The following is a 23,749-nucleotide window of genomic DNA, read 5'->3' as shown; positions in this document are numbered from 1 at the left end:
TATGTAACTCACGATTATTGGACATATACCTACTGAAAATTATGGAACATCAATATTTCATTAATTTTTGAGATTTAGAAACAATTATCGTGTTTAACGATTAAGTAATTGTGAAATATTTCATTAATATAATTTATTTTTATCACACAAATTCAAATTTGACAGAAGCGTATTGATAAAAACAATTGTATTAATTAATAAATAAAAAATTAAAAGTCTAATGACATCTAAGTGACAAAAAATATAATGCAATATTTTCCAAATTAATCGGTTTTGATGTCTAATTGACGGTCATTTGTCGCTGGTTGATTAGATATTTATGTACTTATTAAGAATAAAGTAGATTATATATTTCTCAAAATTATTTTATTACAAAATGTGTAATATTTTTAAATATAATATTAGGTGTTGGAATTAATTCGTAGCGTTTTACAAGAGATGGGAAGTACTTTCATTAATGTATTTTTTAATGCTCATGTGAAATAAATAACATTCTTTCATTAAAAACGCTACGAATTAATTCCAACACCTAATATATTATTTTTAAAATAAGTAGAAATTAAAAATGGCATTATTTGCACGCACGGAAATTATACGTATACTGGAGAAAATGATCTAAATAGGAAATCGTGCAAACTTCGTTTTCTTATATTAGAATAGACCGTATTCATTGTATAAAACTTAATATTAATATTTATATTCGACAAATGAAACTTTTTTTATAAAAACTTTGTTATATGAGCACTTCTTACACTCACTATATACGCATGTATATTTGTGCATGTATATTTTTGCATGTATAAAACATTAAAATACGGATAATGTGTATCATGAAATTTATTCGAACATTATGGAAATCTGATTTATTATAAAATTATGCATACATTATATGTAGTTATATGAACTGTATATATTATATATTTCAGATTATTGTATGTAAATACATTCGAGGAAGTCACATTCTATATAAATATGAAATTTGCATTACAAAAGTATAATGACAGTAAACGAAAAAATGGAAACTTAAAAGAATGAAAGTATGCTTTTATCGTTTTTATTTTGATAGAATAATAATTTGATAATGATATTATGAAATTTTTATGATGGTAACGGTAACACCAGAGTTGCAAAAGTCAAACGCTATTTCTAACGAATTAGAATAGTCATTATTAAAAAAAATAATTATTTATTTGTAATTAATTATTTTTATTTGTTACATTTTTTGTAATAAAAAAAATAATTCGTCTATGCGTTATAAGTTACTTATTACTTTTTTTAGTAACCGCATAATAGAACAAGTCACTTTTTAAAATCATTTTCGTAACTTTAACGCAACCAGTAGAAAATACAATCAACATCAAATCAAATGGTTCGAAAAATCTATCGATACCGATTTGATCTCGACTTATGAACCAGTGTAGAGTCCTCTTTAATAATGTTACAATATAATTTTAATCAAATACTTTCTCGTTAAGCGGTCCGTTAAGAATGAGTCAATTATGTTATCTATTCCAGAATTGTACTTAATACTACAAGAATTTTTGTCATGTTATTGAAAAATTAGAATTAAAATTATGTTCAATTAAAGTAATCGAATGATGAATTTAATTACTTTATCGATTTTCGTTTTAGGGAAACATAGCAAGATTGAATATATTTAAATCCTATGGTATTAGTTGTTAGAGTTCTCAAATATTAGATATAAAACTCCTCATTATATTACAACTATTACGTCAAAAAATCTTATAAATTATTGTAATCTGATATGACATCTTCGTCACAATAATGTGCTAATATTACATTAATTTCAGTTTGCATATGAGAATACGTAATACCTAGTTCAATATTAAAATGGCATTTAATTATATATAACCGGTATTATACGCATATTTTCTGCTACATTGAAGTAACCTTCATATTCCGTCGTATCCGGTGTAATATCGCCAATAAATTGTCGGCCTGCTCCATAATTAGAGAAACAATGGAACTCACTTCTATCGTACAGATTCCAAAAAACGAACAACTAAAAAATATCAATACTTCGGTATGTTTAAATTTTCGGATTTATACAAATCTGTTGCGTTCAATGATTAAATGATTGAGAAAGGTTCTATTATTTTAACACATATAATATATCAACTATTTTAACCTAAGTAACTTATATAATAATTACAAATTTAAATTTGACAGAAGCGGATTGACAAAAATAATTGTATTAATTAATTACAATTAAATTTTTAATGATATTTGTTTATAATAAATAATATAATATGATAACTATTAGGTGTTGGAATTAATTCGTAGCGTTTTACAAGTGATGGGAAGTACTTTCATTAATGTATTTTTTAATGCTCATGTGAAATAAATAACATTCTTTCATTAAAAAACGCTACGAATTAATTCCAACACCTAATACAAGATCAATTGTTTTTAGTGTCCGCATAACTGAGATAAATAACTTACAACACCGTAACGCTGTTCCCGAGTTATTAGTGGCTTATCATTAATTATTGTACCAACGGCTATCATATCTGACTCTAGATATATCTCGAGACATTGCTGTCTTCTAATAAAATCATGAAATGATTCTAATATCGGCTCCTCATAATGGTCCCACAAAAGATTACACGACACACTTCCGTTTGTCATTTTTAAAACACCACCTAAAGCTTTGAGGCCAGACATAAAAAATTATGTGATTGTCTTTATATATCCTTTTTTAATTGTATGCATCAGACGACTAATTACCAACAACTTTATTTTCCCTAGAATATTTTTCGTAAAGAACCGTTTGCATTGAAGTTATAATATCTGTGTTAATAATTTTTCGACCTTTTGCACGCACTCTGATAACACGGTCCTCCTTACCCTCGCTGATAAAGAAATTGCCTTTGTTGGTGTATATCATTTGGTTAGGATCGGTTAACTTTTCTATTCTTGTATGTCTATTACGCCTCTCTGCGAAAATAAAGCTCTCGTTCTTAATATCCATAGGTGCTCTATACATTGCATTCATAATGAGCTATAACAGTAATCAGATTTATGAGAAACAGTAATAATATCATAGGAATCGTGTGTGATAAAAGCATGATTGAAACTCATTGAATGAGTTGAATAATATTAAATCAGTAGAATGCAATTACAAATGATAAAATAACGATGATTTGATTCGTGATATGATTCGTAAATTATCGCAATTTGATATCTATCATTACATTGTTATTCATGTAGCAGTGATATATTATCATAACTTTTTATTGTCATAATAGTATTATTCACACAATAGTATTTTCACATATAAAAATGTGAAAATATTGATAACACGTACATGTCCATAATAAGGCATGCTTGGTTTTGTAGCGTAAGAAGCTCCGATAATAAAGGCATCACGGCAACTGGTTGTGAATATTTCTCGAAAATCCGGTGTCTTTTAATTCCACGGTACATTTTCTTGGTGAGGAAAGAATTCTACTATCGACGTGTAGCCACCTAATCCTGTATGAATTATTCATTTTTTAAAGATATTCCATTTAATGAAAAATTACACGCTTTGTTGTGATTTCTTACCTACTCCGGCAAGATTATATGGTGCAGTAGATAAGGACATCTAGTTATGTCGATGTTCAGTCGTTGGAACAGGGGTTGCATACCATTTTGCAGAACTATTATCATGTAACACACGCATGACTATGACGTGTTTGGTGAATTAAATAATAAATTGTACATACCTTCTACGACTTCTAAGAGGGTCAGTGGTACCAAAGGATATACACGATAAGGAACAAAATCAGTTGTGTAAGCATCCCCATTTGGCGCCGCTGCCATAATGCTAAATTAAAACTGGAACACAAGGCTATTAAATAATTAATTAATTAATTTTTACTGAAAGCTACGCGTAATGATTTACAAATTATTCTATTGTAATAGTAAATTTAATATTAAATCTGAGGAATGTTGATGTTGTAAAGTTACATGAACTACTGAAAAAGATTATAGTGAAATGATCGAATTTGGAATATTTAAAGAGTATGTTTTATTAAGTATCAGCATGATAGATCCATCCTGTCTTCTTTAGCCCTTATTTATCTAGTTGAATTGTATTCATTTTGAACCTTATTTAAAATTATAAATCATAATATTATCTTTTTTTTATATATTTATTCATGAGTTAATGATAATTCTGTGAGCAGACATGCATTATTTTGTATTATATTTACTATTTTATAAAATTGTTAAATGTTTTACTTATTTAAACAATTTTGATCGTCTCATAGTCGTTTAAATTAGAATAATGAAGATATTATATGCGTGCATATCAAGTATTTGTGTCACATACTTACTAATTATGTGTTACTAATTGCAAAATATAGCTTGATTACTTTAATTTCTTAGTCACAGACTTCAACGTCAGAGATACGTCTTTGTCTTCGTACTTATATAAACGTTATGTTACTTTGTCACTGCTATTTCGAAAATAATGTAATAAGAAAACAATGATTTAAGAAACTATAGAATCATAGCGGTCATAAGCGTCAGTAGAAATAGATAAACAGAATTTCGTGAATGTTTGAAAACCGTTTTGAAATTCACAATCCAATGGAAATTTAAAATGTATTGTTTATTTTAAAAAAGAAATTGGTTTAAAGTCGACAATTTAAAATAAGCTTTGTGAGTTCGTAATATAACGCTACATAATCGAAACATTCGTGTAATATACTACATGTTTAATTATTAATCTGTATTATATTATTAATCCAAGATTATTGTTTATTTTGTTTTTTTTAATATGTACACGAAGAGAACGATTTTATTGAAGGATTTAACAATTTAGTTCGATACAGATTTGAGAATAAATTTGTTAGACTATCAAAATAATTTTGTAGTACGATCAAGCTGATTGCTAGAACTTTTGCTGCATTGCTCGTTATTTTTGATTTTCCACATAAAAATTTTGGAAATCCAACAAAATAAGATATTCTGTATTCAGCAAAAGTTTTTCTGTACCATACGGTTAATAATACCATACAGTTGGAATTAGTTAATGCATTTAAGCTGTATATAAGTCTTCACCTTAGAAAAGAATTTTTTATTTAATTATTAATTTAGTCCTTATTTATTTAATTGGAGTATGTATATATTTTTAAATCTGTTCTTTGTGACTTAAGTACATACTTTTTTACTAAAAATAATAAAAACAATCTAAAAGAATTCAGTCAAATGATTAATTCTTTTTCAGTGCAACATAGTTGTATTATTGAAAACAATAAATTTTACACAGTGCAGATAGCGAGCAAATGGAGGTCCTTTTTTGGAGATAGATGTAGAAAAGTGTCATTTGTGAGTTGTAACTTTAAAACTTGTAGTTCGAGATATTGTTAATTGTTTTTCAATAGATTATCTTTATAATTTTGTATCTTAACAAAAATATTATGTTTCTTAAAATGACTAATGTTATATAAAATGTATAGACCGATAGACAACACATAATCATATTTTTATAAAACACATGATTTAAATCAAGGATTTTGTTTGAATTTTTCGAATTTCAGTGTTATTCAACATTCTCTCTATCCTGACATTAAAAAAGATTGTCCATCTGTTTAAATTAATTAATTTGTTTTTATAACTTTTGTTAGACAATATATTTAAGCAAGTAATGTCATATTTGATTTAAATATTAGGTGTTGGAATTAATTCGTAGCGTTTTACAAGTGATGGGAAGTACTTTCATTAATGTATTTTTTAATGCTCATGTGAAATAAATAACATTCTTTCATTAAAAAACGCTACGAATTAATTCCAACACCTAATACATACATTCCCCATTGGATAATAGAAAACAGACAAAAACAATTTATTTAAATAAATAATTCTTTTTTAAATCTATCAATTGTTTTTTAATGAAAATGATAAGTTGTATTATGTATTAAAAGATTATAAGAAAGATAGGTTATAAATATGTTTATGATCTGTCAATGCAATGCTAATACTTGAAAATAAATGTATTGTGCAATTTGCAATTAAATATTTGCGTATTTAAGTGCATGCCCAAATTTATATCTTGTTTATGTGTATACACACATACACACACATACACACATACACACACACACACACACACACACAAACGTATATGGTGTTTTGTAAATTTAAAATGCTAATAACACATATAATAAGATTTATATAAAGACAGGATAAGTAAAATAAAGTCATTTTTGTAATACGAGTAATTTAAATTATAATATTTTTCGATTTAATTATTAGTTAACGCAAAATAATCTTCGAAAAATATTTTAACATTCCAAAGAAAAAAGTTTCCTTTTACATACAACATCGATCCAGAAGGTTTTGATTCAATAATCGAAAATTTCTATCAATTTTGGATTTAATTTCGTATGAGTATGAGTAAGAGGATTTTGTTAGAATTCTTAGAATTTTAACAATAACCTGTTTTAAAGAAACATTCAAAATATGGAAATTAAAAAATTCTTAAATTCACTAATTATTTATAACTTAAAATGTTTTAATTTGGGATGTCTTCCTTAAAAACAATTCTAATGTATTTACATAAATAAAAATGTAAACATTCTAACAAAGTATCTTTTATTTCATATTTTTTCATAAATAATGATATCTTTTATCTTTCATTAATTATTAGGTTTTGGAATTAATTCGTAGCGTTTTTTAATGAAAGAATGTTATTTATTTCACATGAGCATTAAAAAATACATTAATGAAAGTACTTCCCATCACTTGTAAAACGCTACGAATTAATTCCAACACCTAATAATTTTACATTTGTTGATAATAAAATTGACGAAATCCAGTAGAAATAAAAAAACACGTTTGCTGTCGATATTGTGATTTAAGTAAACAATTCCCGGTATTGTTAACAGTTATTAATAATGAATTGATAAAAACAATTGTCATTAATAAATATAAAATTAAATATTCACCGATTTAATTTTTTATTTATTAATTAGAATTGTTGTTATCCATCCAACATTTCTATTGATAAAAGATATTAGGTGTTGGAATTAATTCGTAGCGTTTTACAAGTGATGGGAAGTACTTTCATTAATGTATTTTTTAATGCTCATGTGAAATAAATAACATTCTTTCATTAAAAAACGCTACGAATTAATTCCAACACCTAATATAATGCAGTATTTTTATAATCATTTTTCGTCGACTAATTGACGATCATTTTTTGGGCTAAATTAATAGATATTTATTTATTTATAAACAATAAAGTAAACTGTGCATTTCAAAAAATTGATGAACTAAAAAGAGTAGTAATTAAATAATGTACATTATTTTTAAAATTAGAGAAAATTTAAAATAGCGTTATTTGGATGCAAAAAATTATTCGTACAGTCAAGAAAATTAGCTTCTAAATCAGAAACACATGGAATACTCGCTTGCTTATATTAGAACAGAACGTAAAAAATATCTAATATTGTATGTAAATTCTCTATAAAAAAGCTTTTTTCATATAGTGAGAACAAAAAGTATAAAATTTAGAACAAAATTTTATTTTTTACAGGGTGCTCTAAAAGTTTTTGTCAATCATTCTGTATAGATAGAGTGGACTAAACTAAGCCGATAAATCTATTTTACAATTTTTGCAATAGTTAACAAAATTTTAATTACTAAAAATTGCTAAATATTGGTTCTGAATAATTTTTTACTCAAATACTATCAACTTTATAAAAAAGCTGCAAGAGACAAAAATCATTTATTTTCTTCTTATAAAGTCTGAAAATTTTCTTATATAAAAATTATACGTGCTTACGTGGTAAAACAGGAGGCTTTAGAATCCTCTACATAGAAATCGTAGATGGAGTTTTAAGTCGTAGAAAACTAATCAATCACAATCAACTGTAAGAATACTCTATTAGAATTGGTCAGTTTCCTACGACTTAAGACTCCACGACTGTCTACAACTTCTAGAGGACTTTAAACATGATTTTAAAAGAGAATACTATTACTTTTACATGACCGTTTAGGAATTGTTTTATTTCTACACTTTCTTATTTTTCTTCATGAATACCGAAAATTATTAATAATACTAAATGAAACTAAACATAAGGAAAAATATACAAAAAATATACATGCTCGTGCATATGTATAATATTTTGAAAACATTAAAATACTAATGATATATACATATAATGAAATTTATTCAAATTATGAAAGTTCGATTTATTATAAGATAATCCATATAATATACATAGTTAGTTACATGTACTGTGTATACATTTCATCTTATATAAGATTTTTATGTATTTCTTATATAAGAAATAAAAAATAAAATGATAATATAATGAGAGAATATAAATAATGAGATGTATGGAATTTTTCTTTGATCTTTATACTTGTTCCCTTTAACTACAACATTTTTCATGTAATTATGTTCATCTATTTCAGAATTGTATTTATATCATAATATATATATAATATTTAATATATATAATATATATAATATATATAATATAAAATATACATAATAGTGTTTCATCGAGACAAGAATCTTGAATTTCTTGATATTGCTTCATTTTTTACGCAGAGCCCTTGTGATTTTGACTACGTCGTAAGAGATAATAAGAAAACATAGATACAAATTAAATGTCAAGTCGTAGTTTAATATGTTTAAATTCATGGTTTAAATGTGTGCATATAATGTCTATTATGCACAAGTCAAATAATAAAGATTAAAAATATTTTTCATATTATCATTTTTGATATCATGAGATTACTACCAAATGTAACTATTTAAATTATTAGATTCCTGAGATTATTAGATATAATAATAATAATAATAATTACTATATATTTTAATCTCATTCCTGATTTAATTGATACTATTAGTAGAAGTTACGCAAATTTATACGCAATATATTATACTTTTGCCAGTAATCTCGCAATACTAATTTTATATATATTCCTTTACACATAAATGTAAAGGTTAATATCTAGTACAAAAATCGACGAGTATAATTTAATTTGGTTAGGGATTTCATTCTATTTTTCATTAATCGATTTACAATCTGGTCATATGCTATTTTGCTATTTAATGAAAATATATGAATATACATTTCTATATTATATAATATTGAAATCTATATTATTTAATGGTATTTATAATCTGTTATAAATACCAATAAATACAAATGAAAATGTTGAAATCTAACTTATTCAAAACTTTTTAAATCAGAAATAAAATAAAAAAATATTAATATAATAAATTATTAAAAATAAAAACTGTTGAAAATTCAAGAAATTTCTTTGGCATATTGTCAATAAATGGACATGATAATAATTTCTTGTCAACAATTTCTTGACAACAATTTCTTAAAATCAATTTCCAATTTTTGGTTTTGGTCTTAACTTGAGTCGAGATAAAACAAAGACAAGATTTCTTGAATTTTTTGTCTTGATGATATACTACATTGAAAAATATTAGAATTCAAATTAAAGTAACCGAATTATGAATTTATGCTATATAATAAACTATGAATTTAGTTACTTTATTGATTTCTGTTTCAACATAGCAAGATTCTACTTTTTTAAATCCATTTAATTATTAGAACGTTTCTCGAATATTAAGAATTCCACATCCTCATTAAATAAAAAATATGTCAAAGAAGGCTTATGAAGTATTGTAATCTCATGTGTCATCGTCGTCATAATAATGTGCTAGGTAACATTACATAAATTTCTGTTTTATATGAGAATACATAATGACCTAGTTAAATATTAAAATGACTTTTAATTATAAAAAACCTAGCGTATTGAAATCAAATTTTCTGCGACATTGAAGTAACCTTCATATATCCGTTATATCCGGTGTAGTATCGCTAATAAATTGTCCGCCTGCTCCATAATTAGAGAAACAATGGAACTCACTTCTATCGTACAGATTCTAAAAAACGAACAACTAAAAAATATCAATACTTTGGTTTATTTAAATTTTTGGATTTAGACAAAACTGTGGCGTTCAATTATTATAAATGATTGAGAAAGATTCCACTATTTTAACTCAACTTAGTAACCACAGATTTAAATTTGACAGAAGCGGATTGACAAAAGTAATTGTATTAATTAATAAATAAACAATTAAATTTATAATGATATTTATCTGTGGTAAATATAATACGATAACTTCAACATCAATTGTTTTTAGTATCCGCATAACTGGGACAAATAACTTACAACATCGTAATGCTGTTCCTGAGTTATTAGTTGTGACTCATCATTAATTATTGTATCAACTGCTATCATATCTAACTCTAGATGTATCTCGGAACATTGCTGCCTTACAATAAAATCATGAAATGATTCTAACGGCTCCTCATAATCGTCCCACATAAGATTACACGCCACACTTCCGTTTGTCATTTTTAAAACACCACCTAAAGCTTTAAGGCCAGACATAAAAAATTATGTGATTGTCTTTATATATCCTTTTTTAATTATATGCATCAGACTACTAATTACCAACAACTTTATTTTCATTCCTTTTATATTTTTCGTAAAGAAACGTTTGCATTAAAGTTATGATATCTGTATTAATAGTTTTTCGATCTTTTGCACGCACTCTGATAACAAGGCCCTCTCTACCCTCGCTGACAAAGAAAGTGCCTTTGTTGGTGTATTTCATTTGATTAGGATCAGTTAGCTCTTCTATTCTGTCTGTTCGTTACATCTCTCTGCGAAAATAAGGCGACTCTCGTTCTTAATATCCATAGGTGCTCTATACGTTGCATTCATAATGAGCTACAACAGTAATCAGGTTTATGAGAAACAATAATAATATCATAGGAATCGTGTGTATGATAAAAGCATGATTGAAACTTAATATTAAGTTGAATAGAATTAAATCAGTATAATAGAATTACAAACGGTAAAATAACGATGATTTGATTCGTGTTATGATTTGTAAATTATCGCAATTATACATTCTGTCAAAAAAGTACTGGGAATTGGTAAATAAAACACAAAATAGTTATTATTCATTCAAATTTATTGTATCGCCTTCAAAGTAGACTCCTTTCGAAATAATACATTTATGCCAACGAATAATCCAATCATCAAAACATTTTTTAAACGCATTTTCCGGAATCGATTTCAGTTCTCGCCGCGAATTCTCTTTTATGTCTTCTATCGACTGAAAACGAGTGCCTCGAAGTGGTAATTTGAGTTTTGGAAAGAGAAAAAAGTCAGCCGGAGCCATATCTGGTGAATACGGTGGTTGTTCGATGATATTTGTTGAGTTTTTGGTCAGAAATTCGTTCACAATGATAGCCTTGTGAGATGGTGCGTTATCATGGTGCAAAATCCATGAGTTTGTTTTCCACAAATCTGGCCTTTTTCGACGAATTTGCTCTCTCAAACGCCGCATAACGCCCAGATAATATTCTTTATTTACCGTCTGACCTTCTGGCAAAAATTCCGAGTGCACAACACCACGACAATCAAAGAAAACAGTTAACATCACTTTGACTTTTGATCGACTTTGACGTGGTTTTTCACCACATCTCGACCGCTTTTCAATGCACTGTACCATTCATATGCACGTGTTTTTGATAAAGTTGATTCACCGTAAGCCTTCTGTAACATCTTCAGCGATTCGGCACACGAAATTCCATTTGCAATACAAAATTTGAGACAAATTCTTTGTTCGATCTTTTCATTCATTGTAAAAATCGCAAAACACACTTGAGATGAACTGATAAAATCGAGCACTATAATCACATTAAATGATAGATGGCACTCCAACTCCGCGTCAGTATAGAGGACAGTTATGCCAACTTAGCGACAAAAAGAATTTTGACAATTCCTTTAAGCGGGCTTTTTAAATGATCAATTCCCGGTACTTTTTTGACAGAATGTATTATATTCGCAATTTGATATCTATCGTTACATTGTCATTTATGTAGCAGTGATATATTATCATAACTGTTTATTATGTCATAATAGTATTATTCACACAATAGTATTTTCACATGTAAAAATGTGAAAATATTGATAACACGTACATGTCCATAATAAGGCATGCGTGGTTTTGTAGCGTAAGAAGTTCCGATAACAAAGGAATCACAGCAACTGGTTGTGAATATTTCTCGAAAATCCCGTGTTCTTTGACTCCACGGTACATTTTCTTGGAAAGGATAGAGTTCTACTATCGATGTGTTGCCACATAATCCTGTATGAATTATTCATTTTTTAAAGATACTCCATTTAATGAAAAATTACACGCTTTGTTGTGATTTCTTACCTACTCCGATAAGATTATATGGTGCAGTACTTAGATGAGGACAGCTAGCTATGTCGACGTTCAGTCGTTGGAACAGGGATTGCATTCCATTTTGCAGAACTATTATCATGTAACACATGCATCGACTAAGCCGTGTTTGGTGATTTAAATAATAAATTGTACAAACCTTCTGCGATTTCTAAGAGGGTCGGTGATGCCAAAGGATATACACGATAAGGAAGAACGTCAGTTGTGTAAGCATCTCCATTTGGCGCCGCTGCCATAATGCGAAATTAAAACTGGAACACAAGGCTATTAAATAATTAATTAATTAATTTTTACTGAAAGCTACGCGTAATGATTTACAAATTATTATATTGTAATAGTAAATTTAATATTAAATCTGAGAAATATTGATGTTGTAAAGTTACATGCACTACTGAAAAAGATTATAGTGAAATGATCGAATTTGGAATATTTAAAGAGCATGTTTTATTAAATATCAGCATGATAGATCCAGCCTGACTTCTTAGGCCTTATTTATCTGGTTGAATTGTATTCATTTTGAACCTTATTTAAAATTATAACTCATAATATTCTTTTTTTTTTATATATTTATATATTTCATGAGTTAATGATAATTCTGTGAGCTGACATGCATTATTGTATTATACTTACTTATTTTATAAAATACTTATTTTATAAAATTGTTAAATGTTTTACTTATTTCAACAACTTTGATCGTCTCATAGTCGTTTAAATTAGAATAATGAAGATATTATATCGTATGTGTGCTTACATGTCAAGTATTTGTATCATTTACTTACTAATTATGTTGCAAAATACAGCTTGATTGCTTTAATTTCTTAGTTACATCAACGTCAGAGATACGTCTTTGTCTTCTTACTTATATAAACGGTATGTCACTTTGTTACTGCTTCTTCGAATGTAACAAGAAAACAATGGTTTAAGAAACTGTAGAATAATAGCGGTCATAAGCGTTAGTAGTAATAGATAAACAGAATTTCGTGAATGTTTTGAAAATCGTTTTGAAATTCACAATCCAATGGAAATTTAAAATGTATAGTTTATTTTAAAAAAGAAATTGGTTTGAAGTTGATAATTTGAAATAAGCTTTGTGAGTTCGTAATATAACACTACATAATCGAAACATTCGTGTAATATACTACATGTTTAATTATTATTCTATATTTTATTATTAATCCAAGATTATTGCTAATTTTGCTTATTTTTAATGTGTACGATCCGAACGATTTTATTGAAGTATTTAAAAATTTAGCTAGATACAGATTTGAGAACAAATTTGTTAGACTATCAAAATAATTTTGTAGGACGATTAAGATGATTGCTAGAACTTTTTGCTGCGTTGCTCGTTACTTTCGATTTTCCACATAAAAATGTTGGAAATCCAACAAAATAAGATGTTCTGTATTCAGCAAAGGTCTTTCTGTGTAATACCATACAGTTGGAATTAGTTAATGCATTTAAGCTGTATATAAGTCTTCACCTTAGAAAATAATTTTTTATTTAATTATTAATTCAGTCCTTATTTATTTAATTGGAGTATGTATATATATTTAAATCTGTTCTTTGTGACTTAAGTACATCTTTTTTACTAAAAAAAAATAAGAACAATCTAAAAGAATTCAGTCGAATGAATAATTCTTTTTCAGTGCAACATAATTGTATTACTGAAAAAAATAAATTTTACACAGTGCAGATAGCGAGCAAATGGAGGTCCTTTTTTGGAGTAGGTAGATGTAGGCCACTACATCATTTGTGAGTTGTAATTTTAAAACTTGTAGTTTGAGATATTTTTAATTGCTTTTCAATAGATTATCTTTATAATTTTGTATCTTAACAAAATATTATGTTTCTTAAAATGAAAAATGTTATATAAAATGTACAGATCGATAGACAACACATAATCATATTTTTATAAAACACATGATTTAAATCAATGAATTCTTCGAATTTCAGTGTTATTCAACATTCTCTCTATCCTGACATTAAAAAAGAATTGTTCATCTGTTTAAATTAATTAATTTGTTTTTATAACTTTTGTTGGCAATATATTTAAGCTAGGAATGTCATATTTGATTTAAATACATACATTTCTCATTGAAAGATAGAAAACAGACAAAACAATTTATTAAAATAAATAATTTTTTTTCAAATCTATCAATTGTTTTAATGAAAATGATAAGTTGTATTATGTATTATAAGACTATAAGAAAGAGGGGTTATAAATATGTTTACGATCTGTCAATGCAATGCTAACTAATACTTGAAAATAAAACGTATTGTACAATTTGCAATTAATTATTTGCGTATTTAAGTATTCGTGCATGCACGAATTTATATCTTGTGTATATACACCCCCTCCCCCACACACACACACACACACACACACACACACACACACACACACACATATAAATGATATGTTGTTTTGTAAATTTACAATGCTTATAACACATATAATAAGATTTATACAAAGACAGGGTAAGTAGAATAAAATCATTTTTGCAATACGAGTAATTTAAATTATAATATTTTTCGATTTAATTCTTAATTAAAGCAAAATAATCTCCGAAAAATATTTTAACATTCCAAAGAAAAAAGTTTCCTTTTACACACACGCAACATCGATCCAGAAGGTTTTGATTCAATAATCGAAAATTTCTATCAATTTTGGATTTCGTATGAGTATGAGTAAGAGGATTTTATTAGAATTCTTAAAATTTTAACAATAACCTGTTTTAAAGAAACATTCAAAATATGGAAATTACAAAATTCTTAAATTCACTAATTATTTATAACTTAAAATATTTTAATTTGGAATGTCTTCTTTAAAAACAATTCTAATGTATTTGTAGTACATAAATAAAAATGTAAACATTCTAATAAAGTATCTTTTATTTCATACTTTTTCATGAATAATTATACTACTTGACAGCTAAGATGCTATGTTACACTAAGAAATAGTAAAAAAATATATCAATTTTGAAGTTTTTGATCATTCTCGGTATAGATTCCACTTTCTAGACACGTATTAATGCTTACGTATAATATTAATCCTGGAAAAGGATTTTTGAGAATCTGTGAAAAAGAAAAAAGTATTTCTTATACAAAAATTATACGTGCTTACGTGGTAAAACAGGAGACTTTAGAATCCTTTAAAGGATCCTCTACATCGAAATCGTAGATGGAGTCATGGAGCCTTAAGTCGTAGGAAATCAACCAATCACAATCAAAATAAGAAGAATACTCTGTTAGAATTGGTCAGTTTCCTACGATTTAAGACTCCACGATTGTCTACAACTTCTGTGTAAACCAATATCTTCCGTGATTAACTTGGTCATTGGTACCTTGGTCTAGCCTCGATATCATTTGTTCGACCACTGCCTTTTCTAGCCTCCGGCTCACTTCACTTAGTCTCGCCAGTCCGACGTGACTGTACGCATTCGCTTTCTATGCTATTCAATAATTTGACCAAATCTTTGAGGTTACTTATGGTAGTTGTCCGGATTTCTCTCAACACTTCCGTTTCAAAATGTTCTTTGATCGCCCTAATTATTTCGTGCTCCGACATCGATGGGTTAAGCAGCTTGGCTTGCCTCGTATTCTCTAACAGTCTCATAATCCGACATGGACACTCCGCGTTCCGGCCTAACCTTCCGGTGTACATCTTCTGACGAAATCGAGCTTGCTCCTCTTCTTCCCAGAAATGGTCTAAAATATTTTCGCGCGCCTCTTTGTAAGAGTCTGATTCCTGGAGCTCAAACGTCGCGTAACGCTCGTCCAAAGTATTGCAACCGATCATCGATAGCAACACCCTCGTACTCCGTGAGTACCCTCGTTCAAACCTATTGATAAATCTTAACGAATTCTGTTGGTCTTTGCGGGCTATGTATATAAACTCCTCAAATGGATTTTTCAGTCAGCTTTCTCTTGGCAGTTTGACTAATTATCCGACCTTGTCGTCCTTCTCTTCCGAATGTCTCCCTTCAAATAATCTTTAACCTCGAGCCTTTTTCAATCCTATTATCGATGGTCCGTTCTATTATCGATGATCACGTGCTCTATATCTCGATTATTTAAATCTTGTCTCTCGGTTCCAATCCTAATATTATTCGACTTTTGCATCTTCTTCATTACTCTACAGCTAATTACTAATTACTAATTACTAATTACTAATTACTAATTACTAATTCATTACTCTAAGCATGACCTCATCTGATTCCCCGAGTCTCTCATACGCTATATTTCTGCCAGCTTCTTCTATTCTGGCCTGACTCGCCTCTTGTTTCGCTAATTGCGCATTTATGGCCGCTAATTTATTCAACATAACGTCTCCATGACTTCACTCCCTAACAAGTCTCCGGACTTCCCCAGGCTCACATCTTCCTTCTCCGTCCGTTGTGTCGTGATTGTACGCTCACACTCGCGGATGATTTTTTCATTTTTCCATCCGATGCATTACTGCATTCAACGCACTATCAAATTTGTGTCAGATTATTAACGTTTTCGCACGTCTGACCGTCCGTTTCCACCAGCTCCAATGAATTCGCCGACACACTCATTTGCGATTTTTGTGACGCGGATATACTCTCGGCTAACAATATATTTCTTTTTGCGATATTCGAATCCAATACTATCTCACGCTTTCTACTACTCGTCATAAATTTCATCGCAAGCGAATGCTACAAGTTCGATATTTCCTATCGTTTATTTATTGTATTTCGCTCGATATATTTCAACTATTGATTTTTTATAACTCAACAAATGCCCAAAAGTAGACCTTATTCTAAGAATAATTCGGTATGCTCAGTATTTTTCGCGAATATTCCGCAAGTATTTTCTCGATCGTTTACAATATTCAAAAATAATGATATTATTGTTTACATCCTCTGTTTAGTAATAAAGTTTATGCTCTGGCGAAACTGTTTGTTTGACTAGTCTTGACCCGCGTATTTGCGCGAACTGTTTTCTCGCGAGACTTTCGCACGATTCGATCAACCGTATTCAAAAATTTTCTATGCTTCAATAATCGATTTATTATTTTTACCAATTTTATTTTATTCCGGCTTTTTTAATTTTTTTCATTAATAAATTTATTCTCACTAGGCTTCTTCGCTTTTGGCGCGATATCGTGATTTCAATCCTTCTACCGCGAATAATGCATATTCCCTCGAAGAAAGATTCAGTCGTGTAAGTATGTATTCCAAGTACCTCTGTTTAAAATCTTTAATATTTCGAAAAAATGAAATCGAATCGAGCGTATCTTGCTTACCAGAAACCCGGATCGAAAGGTTTTATCGATTCAATTCCAGTTCTGGTTTAATAAAAATAATATCAAATAAATGTTCCGGTTTCAGTTTCGATTTTTTTTTACTGGTAAAGAAAACCGAAACTGTAAAAGTTATGGTTTTTTAACGGTTTTTGTCGGTTCTATTTATTTGCTTTATCTTATTTTTTATTTAAATTTGTTCTATTAAGAAGAAGGAGGGGGAGGAGAGAGATGGAGAGAGAGAGGAAGAGGGAGGGAGAGGGGGGAGACAGGGAGAGAGAGAGAGAGAGAGAGAGAGAGAGAGAGAGAGAGAGAGAGAGAGAGCGTGTTCACCCGTTCAATCTAAAGAGCCTAGTCGAAAAGAGACTCAATTGATCACGTAATTGAAAAAATAAAAATTACGTGAACATTATTTTAGGCATATTTCTCTCAATCCTTTCTTACAACTTATTTGATTCTTATGGATAAATCTCACTTATTACATGAAATTTACATATGTATTCTTGAATTTCATTCCTTAGAATAAATTCTTGCAACATGCGAGGACCTAAATAAAAAAAATGCTAGTATTATTTTAAAAAAAGTTTACATTAAATATGTCTTTCGATTCTGTCAGATTTCTTATATCATATGAGGTGTTGGAAGTATTTATATTCTATATTAAGAAAACTGGCGATGATAATACTGGATTGAACATTGATGATTTGAACGAAAGAATTAACAGAACAAAGATTAAGAACAAGGATAAAGATAAAAAATTAAGAATTAAAAAAAAACTGAAAAAGAAGAAACCATAAAATTTTACCAGTTCTGTTACGGTTTCGGTATTATAAACTATACAAAATTTGGATACGGTTTCGGTTTCGGCTCACTAAAAAAAAGGTTTCGAAACGATTTTCAGTTCCGATTTCAGTTCAATCCGAGTCTCTGATGCTTACACTTAGTATCAAGTCTATCGTTTTTCGCTTTTATAATTATCGTATCTCGGTCCTTCACGCAAAATTCGGCATAACATTTTTATATAAATCGTGTTTTCTACACACGTTCATTTTGCCTTCGCAAATTTTTTGAAAACCGTTACAATCTATTAATATTTGCCCCGCGTCTTGTCACAGTCGCGAATTATTCTTTTACGTGGGCCTTTAGGCCACTCGCATAGTCCTAACGAAACACCTCATAGCAGGTCCATGGAAACGTCCCCGAGATTACGATGTATATAGCCTGTGCATGCCCTGACATGTATGTAACCAAATTTGCTCCGACAGTCTGATTTCAGTTAAATACTGATAGTCACCAGTCGCCACGTTTTTTTATCTAAGAACGATAGAGCTCCTTCATTTTTTAAAATCCACCCGTATCTCGTGACCTTTTGTGCAACTACTTCGGCGTAGATTATAAGTAGCAATACCTTAATACTAAAAGACCAAAGGTTCGCGTAATAATCAACACTCATTTCGTGATATGAGTTTATAACCATTTATTGTAACAAGATAATAACTATTTACATGTTCTTGAACAACTCTTTTCTCACTTCTCAACCGTTTACCGTCGTTCCGGTAAACATCCCTTGCTGCTGTATCTTAGACCTCGCACGCTTCTTTTCTACGGAAGATAATTCGAATTAACGGTGGGCAACTCCAAATTGACGTGATTATGATTTTTTCACCGTCAGAACTTAAAATCCCACCGTTAATTCTCTTCTCGACGCATACAGATCAGTATCCCCAATTGTCATTCGAATCCAACAACCCGTGCCGATGCTCAGGAGTTGGAGAATTACTCACGATCTTTTTTTTAAAATTTGCCACGATCATCATCCTTTGGCCCAGATACTTATAGTAACGGTACATTTTCCCCGTCTGGCTGTAAGTTTCCCTTTTTACTCCCTTGAACATCGTCATTATAGTCGATCATGAAGCCTGAGAGTCGTATCCCACTTTCTAACGCTTCCCATGTTACTTTAACGGTGGGTTTTTTCAAGGTTTCCCGTCTACGACCATTTCTGACCGTCAGCCTCCATCTTAATCGCCGATATAAGCTAAACAAAGAATCTAATTAAATCTTCTTTGGTGGTAATAATTGCATTAACAAATAAACAAAACATAATTATCCCCTTCAGGTATAATACTTTATATTTTCTCACCATTTCGGCGGTATCAAACTAATTAACACAAAACAAAAATAAGCTTTTCGGCTCCAAATATAATAGCTCACAATATTAACAAAACAAAATCGATTTATGATCTGCCCTTTTAGCCCTTCTTAATATTTTATTGCAATATAGGTAAAACAAAATAATCAACGCTATATATTTATGTATTTCTATATCAATATATATATAAGAATAATCTTATTCGTAATTCCTTACATAACCAATTTAAACTATCTTAACAAAATCTTTATTCCTTATACTCTATATCCATACATATATCTTTATCACTTTCTCCATTCAAAACTTTCATTCCATATTCGGAATCTTGCGTGATGTTTTCTCATTTTCTCGGCTCGAGTCTGCGACAGGCTTCAAACTGGTGGACGGTCGTAATATAACATTAAACTTTGAAAAGCTTGACTTCCAAATTCGTAATTAATTAAGACAAAATAAACTAATTATAATATAAAATAAACAACTTCTAAAGCTTCAAGTTATTTGTTTCGACTTCTTCTTCCCAGTAATATTCGTTCTTCTTTAGAGTCCTTAGAAAGATTTCCGATCCACTTAAAAGTCACAGTACCACAAATATTCGTTTTAAATTACATATGAATGCATAGACTGCAAGACGCATCAACTGCCATAAGTCAAAAAAGCAGTCAATGCGCTGCGAGGAGTGCTAAGAATTCAGTACGGTTTGTACAATCTGAGAAATTCGTAGTAATTTCGAAGCGCTTTCGAAGCGCGCAATAACTAATTCGGAACGACTTCCTGTGCAGTCTACGTACTTCATGAGTAACTCGGAACCCACCTAAAGTCAAAAAACAGATTTTTTTGTTTATCTGCCTTTGTAATCGTATATTGTTAATATTTTTAAAAAATGAACAGATGACAAGCTAATTACAGCATGGGGTTATACATTTAATGATAACTTATAGTATCTATTCAATATTTGATTCCTTTAAAGAAATTTGTCTGATAAATGTTATAAGACTTATAAGTTTAGTTCTCTCACGTTCAATCTAGATAAAACTAGGCTCATTCGATGTATTTTTGCACGAAACGAACGAATTTAGCAAAAAAAAAACATCGTTCTGTCCTGTGAAGCGAATATTTGTGCTCAAAATATATTTTTATAAAAGTTTCATTAATATATAGTCAAAAATATAGGTTAAAATATATTAATCTTTCTTTTAATAATTTAATTTTAGTCAAACTATCCATTACTTTAGTTTTAATTTTAGTCAATAATTTAGTTTTAGTCAAACTATCCATTAGTCACTCTATTCTGATCCCGGGGCTAATTGACTGAGATGGCATGCATTAAAAAAATGCATTCTTTTCATATTAGATATCAGTTTTCTCTTATTATTAAAATATTATTAGATAATGTATGTAGATATTATCAAATGTATGTAGTAACTGCTGTAGAATTTATTTTTCCGATAAGTCTCTTAATTTCGTCTGTAAAAATTCGAAACTGAAAAATGAGTCTACTAGCCCCAGTCTCCCCTATATTAAATTTTGGATGTATCAATATCATTTCACAAAACGTACATTTTTAAGTGAATTTTTTAAAGTAAACTTTCTATATTACTTCTTTAAAAAATCTAATTTGGTTTATTTTTCTGTAAAACAAGAAGTGAAAGTATATAATTATACTAATTTAGTTATAAATTTATAATTACACTAATTTAGTTTTAAAAGTTAAATAAAAACATGGTTGAAAAGAATTACTAGTCACCTGAGTATACGTTCAGTTGTCTTAAATGAAGTGCAAGTGATAAAATAAGTCTGTAATTTGTCTTCCTAACAAAAATGTACTTTACATTTGTATAATAAACTAATTTATATTTCTAAATATCATAAAGAGAGAAAGATAACAGAATGTCTCAGAAGTGATTATTTTATCAAGCATGATTATAAAATAATGCTGAGGCATCTTTCGATAGTTGCTTTGTCGATAGTCGCGGAGATGTAAAATTTATTATTTAACTGAATCGCACTATCTAATACTCGTGTCGATGGAAATTGCTGATTAATATGTAAAAAATGAAATCGCCATAAAATGTGCTGTTTTGTATGTTCTATAAAATGCTATCACGGGCGTGCACAGTTCTTTTGGCAAATAATTCAACAACTTAATTCTCATTCACTATATAATAGCTGCTCAACGGTTAAATCAGTGAAATCGCTTGTTGAGTACTTATTTAATACATATATGTTTTAATATTTTTGCAGTTGCACATAAGGTATTATTATCAAGAAGCAAATAAATGATAGTATTTTAATAAATTTTAATATCAGATAATTTATGAGAAAGATGATTTCTAAAATAAAAAGTTAAATGAGTAAACAATTAGAATTTGGCTATAGATACTTCTATTCATCTTGATTATATGATTGAATCTTGATGATTCTTGATTATAAATTTATGCGAAGATATAATATTATGTATAGAAAAAAAATTTTTTAAATATAAGTAATATTTTCTTAAGCAGTACTAAGTGAATATTTCCTTATTATAAAATTATATAAATATTTATTAAACATATATCATGTAAACATATATTATTTGATTTAAGTGCTTTTTTCTTTTTTTTGATTCAATATTTTCTTTTGAATAAATATTTACAAACAATAAATGTTTATATTAAACAAAGAAATGTTTACTTAGTATTTTGAATAAAATATTTTTTACATTAGATTTAGAATATCTATTTTTAGTGTACATCCATGAGTATATGAGGGCAAATCAATAAGTATTCGTGTTAGTAATGAAGACGCAAGCTTTCCACAAAAATTTTTTTTATTTTTCAACGTAATCCTCTTTTAGGAGGATACACTTTTTACAACACTTCTACCATTTTTTTAATTCCTCAGAAAAATACGATTTGTCGAACTCTGCAAAATAGACCTCTGTTTCGGCGATGACCTCCTCATTCGACGTCAATTTTTTTCCACCGAGCCATTTTTTCAAGTTTGGAAACAAGAAGAAGTCAAAGGGGGCTAAATCCGGAGAGTACGGTGGATGCGGCAGCAATTCGTAGCGCAATTCGACCAATTTGGCTGTGACGACTGCGGAAGAGTGAGCTCGTGCATTGTCCTGATTGCGGCACCCATCGGGCCGATAGGTTTTTCATTCCCAAGTTATGCAAAATATTGAATGCCGTTCCGTACGACACGCCTATGGCCTCTGCTACTTCACTTTCGTTCGGCGATCAGCGAAAATCATATCGTGGACTTTTTCAAACCATGTCGTGGATTTTCTCAGTAACCACGTCTGCCAGGCGGCCTGGGTGCTCCTCATCAAAAACAGACGAACGACCACGTTTGAATTCATTGAACCAATATCTGATGGTTGTCATAGATGGTGAAGAGTTCCCATAGATGGCATCCAACTTCGTTTTTATTTCTTCGCATTTTTTCCATTCAAAAATAAGAAACGAATCATATTACTCTTTTTCCATTGGATCGGAAAACACGCTCATTACAAATTGCTGTCAAATCAAGACTATTGCATGAATCACTCTAAAATTTTGTATGGAGTCGTTTGAAAAATGATAGTACACGATGGTAATGTCAACTTGCATCAGCAATGTCGCCTGTCTTGAAACACGGGTACTTATTGATTTGCCCTCGTATACATAATTAATCCATGAATATATTATATATAGTACATAAGCAAAATTTTTATTTGAGATATATTGTTATTTCTAATTTATACATTTTCATTGTCTTTTAATAATATTTTAATGAAGTTATCTTATAATAATTGCGCATACTTCTAATATAATTTCATTAATTTTAATTAAATTGTTCAACATTTTATTAATTTGAAAAATAAGCATTCGCAAAAGTGCCGCATTTAAATAATTTATACAAATATTCTTCATTATTATTCATGTACTCGTAGAAGTAGAAGAGCAATCGAATATGATTGATTTAAGATCTAAAAAATCGTCAGAAAAAATTTGAAACAAATTATGTTCGATAACACTTTTACTTGTAAAAATAAAATATA

At 29.0% G+C, this 23,749-nt stretch overlaps 3 protein-coding genes across 7 annotated transcripts in view; all 3 read right to left on the bottom strand.

Annotated features, from left to right (window-relative positions):
• Window positions 1-533: 533 nt before the first annotated feature.
• On the bottom strand, window positions 534-6,783 carry LOC147908310 (beta-keto L-gulonate decarboxylase-like). 4 transcript variants are annotated; one of them, XM_087410559.1, is made up of 7 exons: window positions 4,341-6,783; window positions 3,729-3,853; window positions 3,568-3,662; window positions 3,329-3,495; window positions 2,749-3,022; window positions 2,464-2,669; window positions 534-2,023 (listed from the first exon to the last, which is right to left on the bottom strand). In XM_087410559.1, exons 4-7 carry the CDS (start codon window positions 3,344-3,346, stop codon window positions 1,859-1,861), a joined length of 663 nt encoding a protein of 220 aa, XP_087266685.1. In that variant the 5' UTR covers window positions 3,347-3,495; window positions 3,568-3,662; window positions 3,729-3,853; window positions 4,341-6,783; the 3' UTR covers window positions 534-1,858. The 4 variants fall into 4 exon arrangements, with proteins under 4 accessions (XP_087266685.1, XP_087266687.1, XP_087266688.1 ...); XM_087410561.1 differs by having other exon boundaries at window positions 2,869-3,022; XM_087410562.1 differs by having other exon boundaries at window positions 2,749-2,958.
• A 3,046-nt stretch (window positions 6,784-9,829) lies between these two features.
• LOC147908309 (uncharacterized) lies at window positions 9,830-12,543 on the bottom strand. Its single transcript, XM_087410523.1, has 6 exons — window positions 12,447-12,543; window positions 12,281-12,379; window positions 12,042-12,208; window positions 11,185-11,560; window positions 10,216-10,415; window positions 9,830-9,925 (listed from the first exon to the last, which is right to left on the bottom strand). Exons 1-6 carry the CDS (start codon window positions 12,541-12,543, stop codon window positions 9,830-9,832), a joined length of 1,035 nt encoding a protein of 344 aa, XP_087266649.1.
• Window positions 12,544-19,687: 7,144 nt separating this feature from the next.
• Window positions 19,688-23,749, bottom strand: part of LOC105147873 (uncharacterized) — a 29,543-nt gene continuing 25,481 nt past the window's right edge. The window contains exon 3 of one of the 2 annotated variants that reach the window (XM_011059194.2): window positions 19,688-20,536. In XM_011059194.2, coding sequence (XP_011057496.2) covers window positions 20,405-20,536 — 132 coding nt within the window. In that variant the 3' untranslated portion in view covers window positions 19,688-20,404. Of the gene's footprint in view, window positions 20,537-23,415; window positions 23,678-23,749 lie in introns of those variants that run through there. The other variant, XM_087410786.1, reaches the window with a different exon arrangement.

The sequence above is a fragment of the Acromyrmex echinatior genome, chromosome 10 (genome assembly GCF_024713525.1).
Source record: "Acromyrmex echinatior isolate Ae372 chromosome 10, ASM2471352v2, whole genome shotgun sequence".
Classification (NCBI taxonomy): domain Eukaryota; kingdom Metazoa; phylum Arthropoda; class Insecta; order Hymenoptera; family Formicidae; genus Acromyrmex; species Acromyrmex echinatior.
This window is presented reverse-complemented; position numbering and strand designations above follow the sequence as displayed.